A 14930-nucleotide genomic window follows, 5' to 3' on the forward strand; every position below is an offset into this window, starting at 1 on the left:
GACGCAGGAATATAGACAGACTTGGAAGCTTGGTGCCGCGTCTTGAAGTCTATAGACGACTGACTGCACACTTTCTCTCACGCCATACCCGAACAGAAATCATTAATACTTCATCCCTGGAGATGAACCAGCCCTCCATGAACAAGGTCAGAACAGCCATGTTAGCGACGTCTTTTCTCCTTCACTGGCACTTCCTTCCGTGTCGACGCCGTGACAGATAAAGAACAAACAGTTTCTCCCGTATCTGTCGCGCCGTTTCGGACCCACGGTCGGCTTGCCTTAATTTCGCGGCGCCTCCTCCGTATTGAGACGTCACGGAGAGAACGGACTTGTTCTGGAGCAAAGATGGCTGTTTTCATCCGGCTCGCCTCACGCCTCCTCATCGTCTGGCTGTTCTTCACTCATCAAGGTACCAACTTCGCAATTATCTACCTCTGTGGCACGTATTCTTAAGTATATGATAACATGGCGATAGATGACGTTATGATTAGCTCTAGATTGAGTGTAGTGCAAAGTGAGAGATGCCAGAACAACATAGCCCTGTCCTTGGTGCTGAAACACGAACATGCCTGTTCTCACCATAATGGCGCACTTCTCAAGAGCAAACGCAAGGAAAGCGCTGCAGACTAGCCAAAAGCTTCATTTAATACCATCAATTTTACCACGCAGTGTGTGTTTTTAATTTTCTCTCCCACTGCGTGAGCTGGTTGATAAACCGTTATGATGCGTACCTTTTTAAGCATGTATTAAAACTGCTTGTGAGAAGGTACGGTATTTTAATCCCCATTGCTTGATAGATGTGGTCCCTGGACACGTAGAAATCCTGCCAACAGGAAGTAGGCTTACTCCTCAGCAGTACCTGGTCACAGAACCGTTCCCCTGGCACGGGTACGGTGGACGTGACGGATGTGACAGCGGGCACCCTAGGCGGGCTGTCCCGTCACGGGCGGGGGGACGACACTACCGCTGTCGCCCTGACATTTGAAAGTTCGGTCACCTTATCTTCGCTATGTTATCAGCGTATGATATCACGGTGTCGCGGCTGCCGAACGATATAGACTCGTTTGTACAATCAATTAAATCTTATCTGGACGTCTGAAGTGGATCATGTTGACATCCCAATTCGTGTTCACTGAATCATCTATTTTGCCGTCGTTTTGAAAGTGCGTGTGATGTTTTCAATTGCTTCGTCTTCTCTTTTCCTCCCAATGCTTTCTCCAGTTCTGTCTATCCTTGCTTTTTGAAAGCATTTGTGGTGTTTTCACTGTTTTTCTTCTCTTGTCCTCCCAATGTTCTCACCCGTTCTGTCTATCATTGCTTTTTGAAAGTATATGTGGTGTCTTTTTTTGCTTCTTTTTCTATTTTCCTCCTAGTGTTTTCTCCCGTTCTGTCTATCCTTGCATTTTGAAAGTAAATGTTTTCTTTTTCGTCGCATTTTCTCTCATTTTCTTTCCAATGTTTTCAACCGTTCTGTCTATCATTGCGTCAGCTGGCGTGCTCCCAAAAGTGTGATTTAAGCGCACGCACCGTCATTACCGTTCCGTACACCGGCATTAGTCCCATCGCTGATTGAAAGTCGTGTGATAAGGTCGACGAAAACTTCACCGTCGTAATCAATTCTCGCTGACCCTGCCCACGAATTATGACAACACCATTTATCTCTTTCAAAACCGCTGCGAGCTGAAATTTCGCAGCCGCTATCTTCGCCGCCAACCATCAGATTAAGTCAGTACATTAACACGCACTACTCCAAGGAATAGATGGCTTTTCTGTTTCAAACTGGCAGGCGTGCGTATATTTACTGCTCTATTCCTAACGGTCTTAACTCGCTGCCGTCTGTACAGTGTGGTGAAATTGGCCCAGTTCTTCCGCAAGGCGTGGACGATAATTTCAGCCCGGTCGACCAAGTATGCGTTAATAAACAACTCCATACAGCATTGATCCCGTCACCATACATTTCCATCTTCTCCTCACCCTCTTTATACCTCTTGACCTTCCCATGCAGAACATCATTCGTATTTCAGACGGCGGCAGGCATTAATGGAATCTAAATCTGCCTGGCGAAGAGGGATTTGGGGTAATTCCTTGCGGTAGATGCAGACGATTGAAGATTTCCTGCTCCCAGTCGACCTTCCCGGCAAGATCGATAACCATTACTTCATGTCTCTCCCTCCTGCCGCCGCACTCTCTTATTCTGTAGTTACGTCCTCCCGCAAAAGATGTAAAATTGCATTATTCTTGTCAATTATTAGGTTCAGCTCACCGCCCTGTGCAGGGACTGTTAGAGAATGTGTTTATAAGGGAGACGGATGGATTGAGACAATTGCTTTACTTTCATACGGAAAATATATTCAAGTTCTGGAGCCAAGGAACGCAGAAGTTTTGAAGTTAAAATCAAGAAGTGTTTATCGTTTGCTACTGGAGACATAAAACAAAACAAAAGATTATAGCATTCTTTGACCTAGTACAGTGTTGATATTTTCTTTAAGACTCTAGGTTCCAAAATTATTACAAATATATACATAAGGTATAAAACCATTGACATGGAAATAAGCACGCATTATTATGTACACATTATTCTCTGATACCCTTTGCCCTGACGCTGAGATTATTTACTGTGTGCACGCCAAGCGAGGGTTAGATTGAATCTAAAAGAGAGAGAAAATCTCACAGTAATGCTCGGATACTCTTACCTACTCTGCCTTCGATTGACCCCGACAACAGAAGAGGCCAGTCCCGTGGGACCGTTTGGAAATTAGAGGTCGGCGGGGGGCTTGTGGATGCTAAATTGGGCCCCCAGGGATATAATGAGCCGTCCCTGGCTACCGCTGTTGCGGCGAGACTGAAAGGTACCCGCCAAAATAGGGGCCTCTCTGAACTCGGAGATTTCCTTTGCCCAGCTCTTTCAGCAAGCTTTTAATACGTTTATTGGCGGTAAGCAGCAGTGAGGTATCGATCCTGGCTAATGGAATAAAAGAGTGCCCATTACCTCGCCAGGGGGACGCGTGGTTCGCTCTGAAAGCGCGCATTATTATTCCATGTATTCAGAAGCTGGGAAATATTTCACATAACCAGGTTTGACACAGGTCTGCCTTCCACAGCGCCTTTCAGTTTCAATAAGCGCGTAAAAGGTTTGAACTGAATTGGCGGTTTGGGAAATATTGGCTGTATTGGTCAGGGTCGCATATGGTCCCCATGCATCATGCATGGGCGCTTGATGTATAGTCAAACTTATTGCCGTCGATTACCGTTGGTATAACTGTTTAGAATAGCATATATCAAGTTATTTATATGGCTATAAAATCGCATATACCATTGTGGTGGGATTTGCTACGCCCCTAGCTATCTGAATCTAAGAAAATATGCGTTAGTCAAAGGGAATAACTTTTTAGGATAGTATATATCAAGTTATGGTTTATGGTTATGGCCATAAAGCTGAATATTACATTGAGCGGCATTCGCCACATATCAAAATACAACACAATATATGTGTTTGTATTCCCCTCAGTTGATGCGGCATCGTACAAAAGGCGGCCCGAATCCACAGCAGTCCTGAGTGGGCAAGTTGTCAACTTGCGGTGTGCGTTCAACGGACTGAGCAGTGGAGACACTGTAGTGTGGCAGGGGCCACCAAACGACGTGATCATCTCTACCGGACACACCGTGTTTCAGTCGTACCGACAGCGGCACCGCATTGTCGGGGACAGCTCCAATGGAGAGTACAATCTTCAGATTTCCCGGCTAAAGTTGGAAGATAGTGGAAAATACAAGTGTTCTACAGCGTCAGTTCCTACTGCAGAGGAAGCTGTATTAACTGTAGTTGGTACGTATGCAAAACAGGATGACAAAATACTTTTTTCGTAGCTTTAGGAAAAGGACAGGTCAGACGGTATTCCACTGGTTTCGACTTTATTCGTCTTTTTTAAGAATGACAGAGATCGGACCACTCCTCCTTTTATAACTTTTTAGGTTTAGAAAACAGCATTGTATTTCAAAGCAACGTTTATCTAAGTCCGTTAACGAATTACGAACGAAGTGACCAAAGTCTCCAACAATGAATACTCTTCTTTTAAACCTGTAGTGCCCAAAATCATGATAATGCTAGCTTCATGAGTTGTGAAAGAAAGTAGTTCACTCTTCTACAGAGGAATCATTAGTTCTATCTAAAACAGCATTGTAAAAAAAAACTTGAATAAACCTCTAACATGGTTACTCTTGTTTCATACCTACAGTGCCAATGGCGGGACCTCCAGAGATCCTAGGAGCGGAGCTACCTCTAACGTCAGGGCACGAGCTGCTGCTGCGGTGCCGGTCCCGGGGAGGTCACCCCCCTCCCCGCCTGGTGTGGTACAACGGCACCCGGGAGTTCGGCTCGACTAACTCCCCCGGAGACACAGACGACGGACAACAGTCGCTGGAGTTGTTCTCTCCACGGGTGTCCAAATGGGACAACGGCGCAAACTTCACCTGTATGGCCGACCAAGGGTTCCCACAACTAGTCAAACCCACGGGGTCGTCTAGAATACTGAGAGTCAACTGTAAGTGTGTCTGAGAAGTTATTCTTGAAGCAGAATCATCTTATATAGCTACTGCTTACAGATATCATTCGCCCACGAAAAGCCTTGGCTATTGCCTTTATAATATGCTTTTTGGGAGGATTTAATAAACTGGACCGAGATTTCGTAAGCGTTGCCTCTAAACAGTTTTCCTAAAACCGACTTTGAAGAACAAATTTAGGCAATTCTCTGATTAGAAAATATCGCGTTAGACCCCCACCCACCTACAAATCTGGAAACCTCAATCCGGTTTAGCTGGGTTTTTTTCATGGTATACTCTATAGGCCACGAGTGAAAAAAAGGGGCCGAAATAGGAATGTTGTCAAAGGGACTATGACATTAAATGTCATTATCCAACACATATACCCTTCTTTGGTAATATTATGGGTAAAAATGCTGCTAATAATTTTCCAATAACGACGATTGATTTAAGACTTCAGTATGAAGCACCCAACATACATCTAGACCCCTCTTTACTGTATATCTGTTCCCCCAGACCCACCCATCGTGTCCGTCCCATCCCCCTCCGTGCACGTGCGGGAGGGCCAGACCGTGAACCTAACGTGTTACGTGGACGCCAACCCCAGGGCCACGGTCAAGTGGAGGAGGCTCGGAGACATACTGCCGACTAAGAGCCGTCAGATGTAAGCTTCTATCTTTAAGTTATTAGTAAAATTATCAAAGCTCGAAAAACGTACATGTATAATTCATGAATTTAGTTGTGTATTGATCTATGATTTTTTTCCTACTACAAGTGTAATATAGTTATGTACTTTCAGTACGTATTGTACACAACTCTGCTATTAACCCATTGCAATTGGGCTACAATGTTGTACGTTTCTGTGTATGATAGAATATACAAATTCATCTCTCTAATCTGTCCTTCTCATTACTCATTCTAATTACGTTCAAAATAGAATGACGTATTTTGTTGTACAGTTTTGTGAACTTGAAACTATTCGTCTAAGTATTACTAAGTACTATCTGTATTGTACCGCACTGAGAAACCATGAAAACAGCAACAAAGGCGTAGAAAAACGGCATGATCAAGTGAACGTGTCAGGCGTCACATCCAAAAAATAGTTTAAGCCAACTAGTGTCTTATTCCTACCGCCTTGTTTCCTACAACAGAGAGAAGACCCTGAACCTTCAGCAGGTGTCCAGGCAGGACCGAGGAGTGTACCAGTGTGAGGCTAGGAACAGGATCCTGCCAGATGGGATCGGAACTGTCACTCTGGAAGTCTTCTGTGAGTCATTAAAGTTAATTTTACTGTCGGTACTGTAGTGACGAAAGTGCAGTATAACTTTCTGGAGTGCATGTACATGTATGTATAAAACTATCTTAATCATCGTTTCTTATGAAACACCAACTTCGCAGGCACACGGTGCAACGCGATAATCCTCAAATTAAAAATCTCCTACTGTACTTGGTGGTAACAATTCCACCTAACGGCCATGTAGGGAAAACGATTTTTTTAACACTTGGTTTTGAATATATGTGTTGATAGCTCAGATACTTGAAGGCATGGCTATTTCTTGTTCCTTTCTAAGCTGAAATTAGATACTTAGTAGTTAGCACCTCCCTCAATATACCTGACTAGTCGTCAGTTGATATAGTGGTTAAAGTCTCTCAGATATTTTGTGGGACTCTCCGACTCCTCCATATCGTAAACAACCTTTAAACGTAATTTGTACCTGATAGATACGGCCTTAACACTAGTCATAAAGCTGACATAGGGCTGCCGCAATAGACAGTGTTTTATGCTGTGCACTAGAATCAATATTTTTGACTGTACATTAGACAGACATTGCAAAGAATGCAAACATTGGTAAATTGAAACAGCGCAGACAGACACGACTGTCTATTCTAGTGTTTTAAATTATTAACTGTAACTATGATTTTACCAGCTGAGGTTCTGAGCGAACGTTAATTTGGTGTTGTTTTGGCTTATCCCATGACCTATTTTTCTCAAGTAGTTGCCACCACGTGTACGACAACTTTATAAGTAAAACTACATGAAGTTGTAGAAATGATCGAGAGAAAACCAAAATAACCACAGCAGAAACTTCTGCTTGTAGCATAATGGCGTTGTGAGAGACAATTGATTTATTGGTTGACGCATTATCCCGCCGGCGCTACAGATCCACCGTCCATCACAAGTACACTAGACGAGAAGGTGACGGTCCTGCACACCAAGAACGACTTCTCCCTGGGGTGTCTGGCGGAGGGGAACCCGAAGCCTCACATCCGCTGGCGGCGGAAGGGTACAAACCTGTACTGGGACAACCCGCTGCGGTTCCACCGGGTGCGCTATGACGTGGAGGGGACCTACGAGTGTGTGGCCACCAGCGACGGCTTCCCACAGGCCACCAGAGACGTGTTTGTGGACGTCGTAGGTAATAGACGGATTTTCCTAACTTCTGCGTAAAGTCGGTTTGAAATAAGGAGGTTTGAAATGTAGGTAAATATGTTAAGATGATTTTTTGGATTTTATTAAAAGTCACCAAATATGGTTGCTCTAGCGTAAGTCGTTCGGGGTTATGAGACGAGAAAGTTGGCGAAGGCCTCAAAGAACCCCACAGTCTGAATAGGGTTAAGCATGTATTGCAAACGAAATTCCATTTGCTAATCCCTCCCCTGAATTCTGCGCCACTGTGGAATCTGCGCTCTTGGGAGCACAGGCTGGTGCCGGGAACTCGCTTGAGTTGGGCGAAAACGAGCTTTACGAGTCCTGTATTCCCCAAAAGGATACCAAGGAAAAATCCCCAATTTCACGTTAGATACTCAACCCATATGTCCTCTAATCCGCATAATACAGTCTTTGGTCGCTAGTGCGCGATGAAGTAGATACGTAATTGGTTGTAACCGCAACATGAGTGCCCCAGTCACCTCCTTTTGGGACTGGATTTTATAATAAAACAAAAAAAGCATTCTCCAAAACAGAGAAAGGAAGTTTTGTCATTTTGTCAATTTAATACACGTCGTCCATTATGGGCATCGATTTGCAATCGCCAGTCGATCGTAAGCGCAGTTTTGTATCATTCATTTAAATTTAGGGAAAGTCTGGAAAGGCTTGTTTATCCCCTTGCTGAAATATCAGTTGTGTGTTCATCTGTCACTTTGCCTTGAACGATAATTAGACGAGGTGACGGATTCTCAAGGATTTAGGGACTCTAGGATTGGTGCTTTTTCGAAGTAGTCCAAGACTAGACTGATTATTTGCAGGCGATTCAGTCATGTTAGCGTGTGTATGGAAAATAGTTTACAATGTACAATGTATTCATCAATGTACGGTTCTCGTATTTGAAGGCGTTTCAGTACCCCAGAGAAAGTAAATACCTGTTTTGCATCGTAAAAGCCAACTAGTATTGGCTGAATAGCTGAGTCGCGAAGCTTCATTTCGAAATCATTTCTGGCTAGATGAGATGTCCTTGGAAAAGGCACACGACTTTCCTCACTCTATTTACTTCAAAAGGTACCTGACTTCGGTTGGGAGGTAAAAAGTAATGAAAAGAGAGACTTGTACCAGTACCGTATCCTAAACGCAGTGGATAACAATCAACTGCATCCCTCATGGCACCAATTAATGGCGATGAGACCATCTTTTCTTTTCTTACAGGTAAGTAAGCTCTTTATTCTTTATTTCAGGGAAACCTCAGATGAAGGACGGCCCGTCCCTGGTGTCCATCGGTGACGGCGACACCGCCAGGTTCTTCTGTGACGTCATGGCAGACCCCGCCCCTAGTGACGTCACTTGGATCTGGCGGAAGACTAACGGTGTAGAGAACGTCATGGTAACGACCTATAACGGCATCAGCATCAATAAAAAACAGACCAATGAGGGGACGTCATCCATCCTGACGATAGACCACGCCCACACGGACGATGAGGGGGTTTATATATGTAAAGCCTCCAACATGTTCGGCAAGGCCCAGAGAGAAATCAGACTCATGGTTAAAGGTACGTTATCCACTTCATTCTTTTTAATCAACGTGTTTTTTTATCAACTTTGCATATAGAGTTTCATGTGAATTTCATAGGAACGTATGACACATGTAGGTAAAATAATCAAAATAAAGACATAAAACAAAACTAGTGTAGAAAAATGGAAAACACGTCGAAAAGTAAAAAGCAGAAACGCAAGAAACTGAAACAGTACCGCTACTTTCATACAATTTGAGAATTATGTACAGAATCCACTCTGAGTTAGTACTTGAACACACGACCAGACTCGTCAATTTCACTTACAGGGTACTATGTACAAAGTATACGTAACTTTATACTTAACAGCATCGATACAGAGTGGTTAGAATACGGTTACTACTACACGAGAGCATTCTGATGTACAAGGTCAACCGTTGTAACGTGATTTGATGAATGGTTTGTTGGAATTCAGCACCAAATTTGGTAAAACATCCTATTATTTCACATTAAAGCAACAAAAGCGTCTATCAGCGAGCAAATGAGATTGGATACAATACCATTATACACAAGTGACCGCCATTATCAATTGGGTTTTACTGGGAGCCAGACTGTATGAAAGAACCTTCTTTATCTAATACTTCCCGTCACCTTTCACCCCTGTTCAGGGACGCAGACGTCCATTGCTATCATTATTTCCGTCTCCATGGTGATGGTAGTCCTGGCCGTGGTGTCGGTTGTGGTGCTGTTCATCGCGAAGCGGAAGGAGTGGATATGTCGGCGGAAGAGACACGGTGGGTGGGGCCTCTCCTTGGTTCTGACATTGACATCTCCTTAACTTTTTCGTATTAACTTGTTTTAAGAAGAGATAAGAGACATGTAAATAATCTATTTGGTGCTAAAATAGCTTCAGCTGTTCTTTTCACCAAATCTTTCCTTACAACACTACAAGTGACGGTATTTAACCCTTAGTCTTTTCCGTAATAACTATAGTATTTAGCCAAAGTGGGAAAGAACGTACATGCTAATTAATGATCATCATTAATAACAACAGCAACGACATTCTTTTTAGAGAAAATAGTTTGGAAATGAAGAAATAAATCTGATGAAACATAGCTATTAGTGCTATGATAAATAAAGAACATGGATTCATTTTAGCTTCAATAAATTCAGGAATTTCAAATCATGATATCCAACTATGATGTAGCAGTTTTAATCTTCTTCGCGTGTTGTACAGCGAACATACTCTGCTGTAATCAATCGATCTTCATGCAGTATTTACCGAGACGATAGGTCATGTGAAGTAGAGCAGTCGCTCTCTGACATTCCCCGTAGCTGTATGTAACGAACAGAGTGGATAATTTCATCACACGCAATACTACGTCTCGTTAACTCGATCTACAGGATTTTCAAGGTGACCGATTGTCGGAAAGTCGAGCAGATATATCAAAATCCCCTATAATAGTGACAGAATGAACCGGTATAATGCTCAATGCAAAGTTGTTCGTCCTTGATTCTTCCAGGTCAACCCAATTACGGTTCATTTACATAGATTATAGCAATTATCAACTTCCATCTAACCATGGATTAGTGCTATTTTAAACGCAAGCCCTTGTAACGAACTCTCCCCACAGAGACGCCTAGTTTGACTCCTTCTAAGCCCGTGCCGCCCCTGCCGAAGTATGCCAGGAAACCCGGCCACGGCACGAACGACTCCGGAGTGGAAGACCTGGAGCTGCAGGAGCTGGACGGGACTCTGAAGCCACGCCCACCGCCCAGGATGGGGAAAGACTGGACAGCTATAGGTTTATCCTACCCACGTGAGTCATGATTGACAGAATTGTGTATCTATATAGCCGGTGTAACTGCCAAACGGGTTTAAAGTCACTATGCACAGCTGGATATAAAATACTGAACAACCTTTCATATTTTGCCTACCCTTTGCTGAACTAGCTGTAAGCCAGCGTTGTTTTAAAGCTATATAATAAGGATGAATTTTTCATCCTACTGTGACAATGAGTCACACTCTAAGATAGCACAAGAAGAACGGATTTCTGAGCATTTTAGATTATAACACATTCAGTGCCATCACATTCTCTACATGCTATTTGCTACGCCATAGGCCTGAAATTTCAAGATGATATGCAAATGCGCGCTACCATCAAAAGTATTAACAGAAAGTGTTTATGTTTCAGGCCTGGCGCACTCCCACTCCAACACCCTGCCTCCGTACTCCACCGTGGAGCGGCACCGGCCGGAGGGGGAGGACATCCGGGAGGAGGACAGCAGTCGGGAGGGCTCCACGGACGGAACCACTGTCATGGTACGGCGGAGTTATACAACTCAATAATTAGCTAGAAAATCTAGGTACACAGCGGCATGTGAAAACCTTTACATTGTAGACATAGAAAAAAATATAACATAAGCCTAAACGCTAGAAATCCCACCGAACATTGTAAAAGCACATTTTTCTCTCATGTGCATAATACTCTAGTCTTTTATAAAGAAGATAAATCTCATATAATATTTGTTACATTGCGTTGTACCAATGTCCAAATATTGTGCAATATCGTTTATTTCATGTACGTTACCCTGGGTTCCAATGAGTACATTGGTCTTGAGACAGCCGACGAGAACCTAGACTGTGTAGTCGGCTATTTTTTACGGGAATCAATTGTCTGTTTCTTAGACAGACTCCTTAACATATTGTGCTCATTAGTTTCCATTGTTGTTTGACTTGTTCCTAATTGTTTCTTTCTTCCCGCATCGATATCTTATTTCAACACTCTGTAGTATCGACTGTACATTGTGGCAGGCTTCCAAAGTGACTCTGAGCTATGGCATTTGCTCAAGGCAGTTCAGGTTCCTTTGAACTTTAAAGTTATCAATTCATCATGCCTCTACGATTTAGGATATGGTTTCAATTGACATATTGCATATGTTTTTACCTACGTTTGCAATAGTATAGATGTGAATTATTCATCGTGTAGAATGTTTTGCCAAGAGCTATTTTAAACCTATCGTCAGGCCTTAAAGGCAGTTACAGTTGTGGCATCGAATAGTTAGGCAAGAGGACAAGAGATCGAAATGTCAATGGTTCAACTCCTGGCTGTTATAAACTTGGAAAGGCATTTCACACTCAACCTTGGTGTAAAATTGGGTACCTGACTTTGGTCTGGAATTCAAGTAAAAATATTGGCTCTGCCTCCAAATACCGTACCGTAGACATATTGGATAGATTCACTGCCAAAAAAAGGCGTCAAAAAAGGCTATGGGACTTCCTCTACATTTTGCCTTCGTCGAAAACGCTGTGGCATTTGTTATTTATCACCGCGTTGTTGTTGTTGTTGTTGTTGTTGTGTAGGTCCAGGTGGAACAGCCCCCACCGCCTCCCAGAGACAAGAAAAGACGGTGGAACCGACGGGCCGGGGACAGAACCCACCGCAACCAACACGAGGCCGAGAACGTCATGAACGAGACCCAGGCAGAGAGTTTATAAACGGGGGATACCATCTGACGAACCAATTATTCAGCATACGTCTCTTATTTTTGGTGATACTATACACACCATCCATGGAGCGCTCAAAGTATCCCAATGTGTTTATGTTACGTTACTGAAGTTGCCATCAGATGTGGACGTAAATGCAGTACACATTTTGTCGTTTATGGGTCTCACTTGCAATGGAGTTTTTTTTGCCATCTTAATGCTGTAAAAAAACTTGCTCAAGTTATGTCAGGTCTATTTATGATTTACATTGAATACTTAACATGAACTCACACTTATGCAGTGTCAATGGTAAGTAGTTTACAAACCAGAGCGTCCTTATGCTTGTCCTCTATGTATCTCCAGACGAGATCATCAGTTCTTGACGTTAAACCTAAGAATACCGTGGTGATGTGTATCTGGTGAGTCGTGAGTGCTTACATATTGGATTTCCCCGACTCTACCGGATTGTAATATAGCTTCACGGCGCCCAGCGGAGCCGTTATCAGCCGCACAGTTCAAGCAGGCGCGGCCTTCTCTATTAAGATAAGAGCAACATGAAATCTTACGTGCTAATTCATTGCAACGGTACATTAAGTTTAACTACATACATCTGTAAATGCCGTAGCCAATAATACGAACGTGTTTAGCTATATTATAAAGAAAAAGCTGACACGATTGCGCTTGCCTTTACACAATGCTACTAAGATTATATCTTATACAATATCAACTGATTGAAACAGCAATGGACATATTCTTTCTGATGAGGCCACATCATTCTGATTTTATGTTTGACGCTCGCTGAAAATTACAAAAATTATGCAAGAGTGTGGAATGAAAAAAAAACACTCTTTGATGAATTTTATGACAGAATGTTTACGAATCTATTCCTGACAATTACCACATATTGACGTATTCAGATATTCATATTGTACAAAACTTCTTTCACCCGTTTATAAATGATATTAAGCACTTTTTTCCCACCAGCCGAAAAGACCCCGGATTCATTGTTTTTGAGAGTTGAGCCAAATTGAAGAAGCGTACGGGTGGCATCCATAAAGTGATACTGATGTGGCCTAACTCCACAGCAAAAACTTTTAAAGAAAACATCATGAAACCAAGTTTTGAGGACAATAATCATTTTGAAATTTTCTGTATTTTCTGTGCAGTAGCTATAGAATAGGCCTTTTTTTAGAATGCTGCAAATGATTTCATATATGTATATATGCCAAATAGCCTGGATACCAGCCTTGTTCAGATTTGGCTCTTCAACAATCACTATATGCCACGTCGGCATGTAACAAATTGAGCATTGCTAGCCTAGCAAAGTAAGGCTGATATACAGGCATGTAACAAATTGAGCATTGCTAGCCTAGCAAAGTAAGGCTGATATACAGGCTAATTCCAGGACCAAAACGTTTTGTAAAAAAAAAAATAGCCGTAAAGAAAAATATTGAGATTGAACTGACAGCAAGCTTAAGATCTACTATTTAACAAATGTATCAATGGAGCTTTCATCTTTCAGCCAATTGACGTAGAATTTACAAGTTTATAGTTTGTTCTGCATTTTCGATATGTACGAGTACTGCTTGATGTACATGAGCCCTACCTACTATTGGGTGCTCGGATATGTTTGTTTCATGATATCGGCAAAACTATTTGTACGTATTCGACGTCAGGTAGTGTTATGAATACACCATATGTTATATGGAACGATATGCTGAAAGTAAATATCTTATTGAGATTGTGTGTAGGAAATAAAATTATCAGAACAATGCTGTATATACTACTTAAGCGGGCACAGCGTTAATCAAGGTAATGTGTAAGTTCTCATCTACACAAAGGCAGCAACCAAATAAACCTAAGGAACTTCCTGCTTTTTCTGACCCTTTTTTGATAACTGACGTTTTTTTTTTGTAAACAACCTTCACTGACTACGTACAACACATAAATCTTATAAATAGCTTGTAAAATGCTTCAATTAGGGTTCAATCAGTGTTCACATAGGTAGTGCGATCGTCGAACAATTAACCTCGGGCATTTTGGAGGACAAAAATGTACGTCTTCTGGAAAATTCTTGGTACACAGAATACTTTAGATCCATGTAGGTGGTTGGTTCTGTCACGGCCTGCTTGTAAATCCTACGGCATCCAAATGCACGGCGTTCGCCCAGCCTATGTGACCGCGCTTTCAGAATACCATCCTGCCTGGCTCCCTAAAATTGTCTCTCAACAAATAGCCCAGTTTTGAAGTTTGTATATAAAATTCCGAGATTACTTTGGACCATGCAAGTAACTCAGGGCGGTTTATCCCGTAGATAGAGATTTTACCGCTCAAATCACTGACATTTAAGTCCTGAAGACGTCCCTGGGTAGTCTTTAGAGGATTCGATAAAAATGAAGGATGTGGCGGCGCCGTTAAACCGTATAGCGTTACAGAGTCTTTTCAGGTTTGATGACATCAATTAATGGCGGGGCACCACTGAGGTGAAAGTCGTTCTTCAAGAAGATAGCGAGGTGTCAAAATACTTTTCTATGGACAGAAGAACGTACTATGCTATAACAGTTGGCGCGAGGCTTAGTTTACTCTTGCAGAATACAGGTCATAACTTGTGTTACAGTTAGACACATCTGAGCTATCTTTCTTGTCTTAGTAGACAGTCATTTTTAGACTTTTATAGTTTTGTTTATGGCAAGAGTAGGCCCATTATGAACCATATAACCAATAAAGAGAGAACAGTATTATGCTATCAAACAGGCGGGTCGTATTTTTCAACAAACTCAAATATGTATCAACATGTTTATTCTCGCATAAAATATGAGTTACTGAAATATACTACCCATAAAAACAAGACAGTGCAGCAAATGGGTTCTCAAGAAAGCCATGTTGTGTCGAGGTACAGTCGCAATGGCCGCCAAAGCATTTCAAACGGGTAACATTTGGCACCGTTACGGAGAGAGGGTTACGT

General features: G+C 42.4%; 1 protein-coding gene across 1 annotated transcript; it reads left to right on the plus strand.

Annotated features, from left to right (window-relative positions):
• On the plus strand, window positions 1-13838 carry LOC118423616 (hemicentin-2-like). The gene is made up of 11 exons (XM_035831841.1): window positions 1-409; window positions 3509-3823; window positions 4233-4538; window positions 5053-5200; window positions 5688-5803; window positions 6699-6953; window positions 8206-8517; window positions 9147-9272; window positions 10113-10298; window positions 10674-10801; window positions 11843-13838. The coding sequence occupies exons 1-11, from the start codon at window positions 346-348 to the stop codon at window positions 11975-11977; spliced, it is 2091 nt and encodes a 696-aa protein (XP_035687734.1). The 5' UTR covers window positions 1-345; the 3' UTR covers window positions 11978-13838.
• The last annotated feature ends 1092 nt before the right edge of the window (window positions 13839-14930 follow it).

This window comes from Branchiostoma floridae, chromosome 9 (assembly GCF_000003815.2).
Source record: "Branchiostoma floridae strain S238N-H82 chromosome 9, Bfl_VNyyK, whole genome shotgun sequence".
In the NCBI taxonomy this organism is placed as follows: Eukaryota; Metazoa; Chordata; class Leptocardii; order Amphioxiformes; family Branchiostomatidae; genus Branchiostoma; species Branchiostoma floridae.

What these genes read in the sequence shown, in the direction of transcription:
- LOC118423616 (XM_035831841.1), top strand. Translation starts at nt 346, where the DNA reads ATGGCTGTTTTCATCCGGCTCGCCTCACGCCTCCTCATCGTCTGGCTG. An exon ending in CCGACTAAGAGCCGTCAGAT is followed by an intron (nt 5,201 to 5,687) that starts GTAAGCTTCTAT and finishes TTCCTACAACAG; the next exon opens with AGAGAAGACCCTGAACCTTC. An exon ending in ATGTCGGCGGAAGAGACACG is followed by an intron (nt 9,273 to 10,112) that starts GTGGGTGGGGCC and finishes CTCTCCCCACAG; the next exon opens with AGACGCCTAGTTTGACTCCT.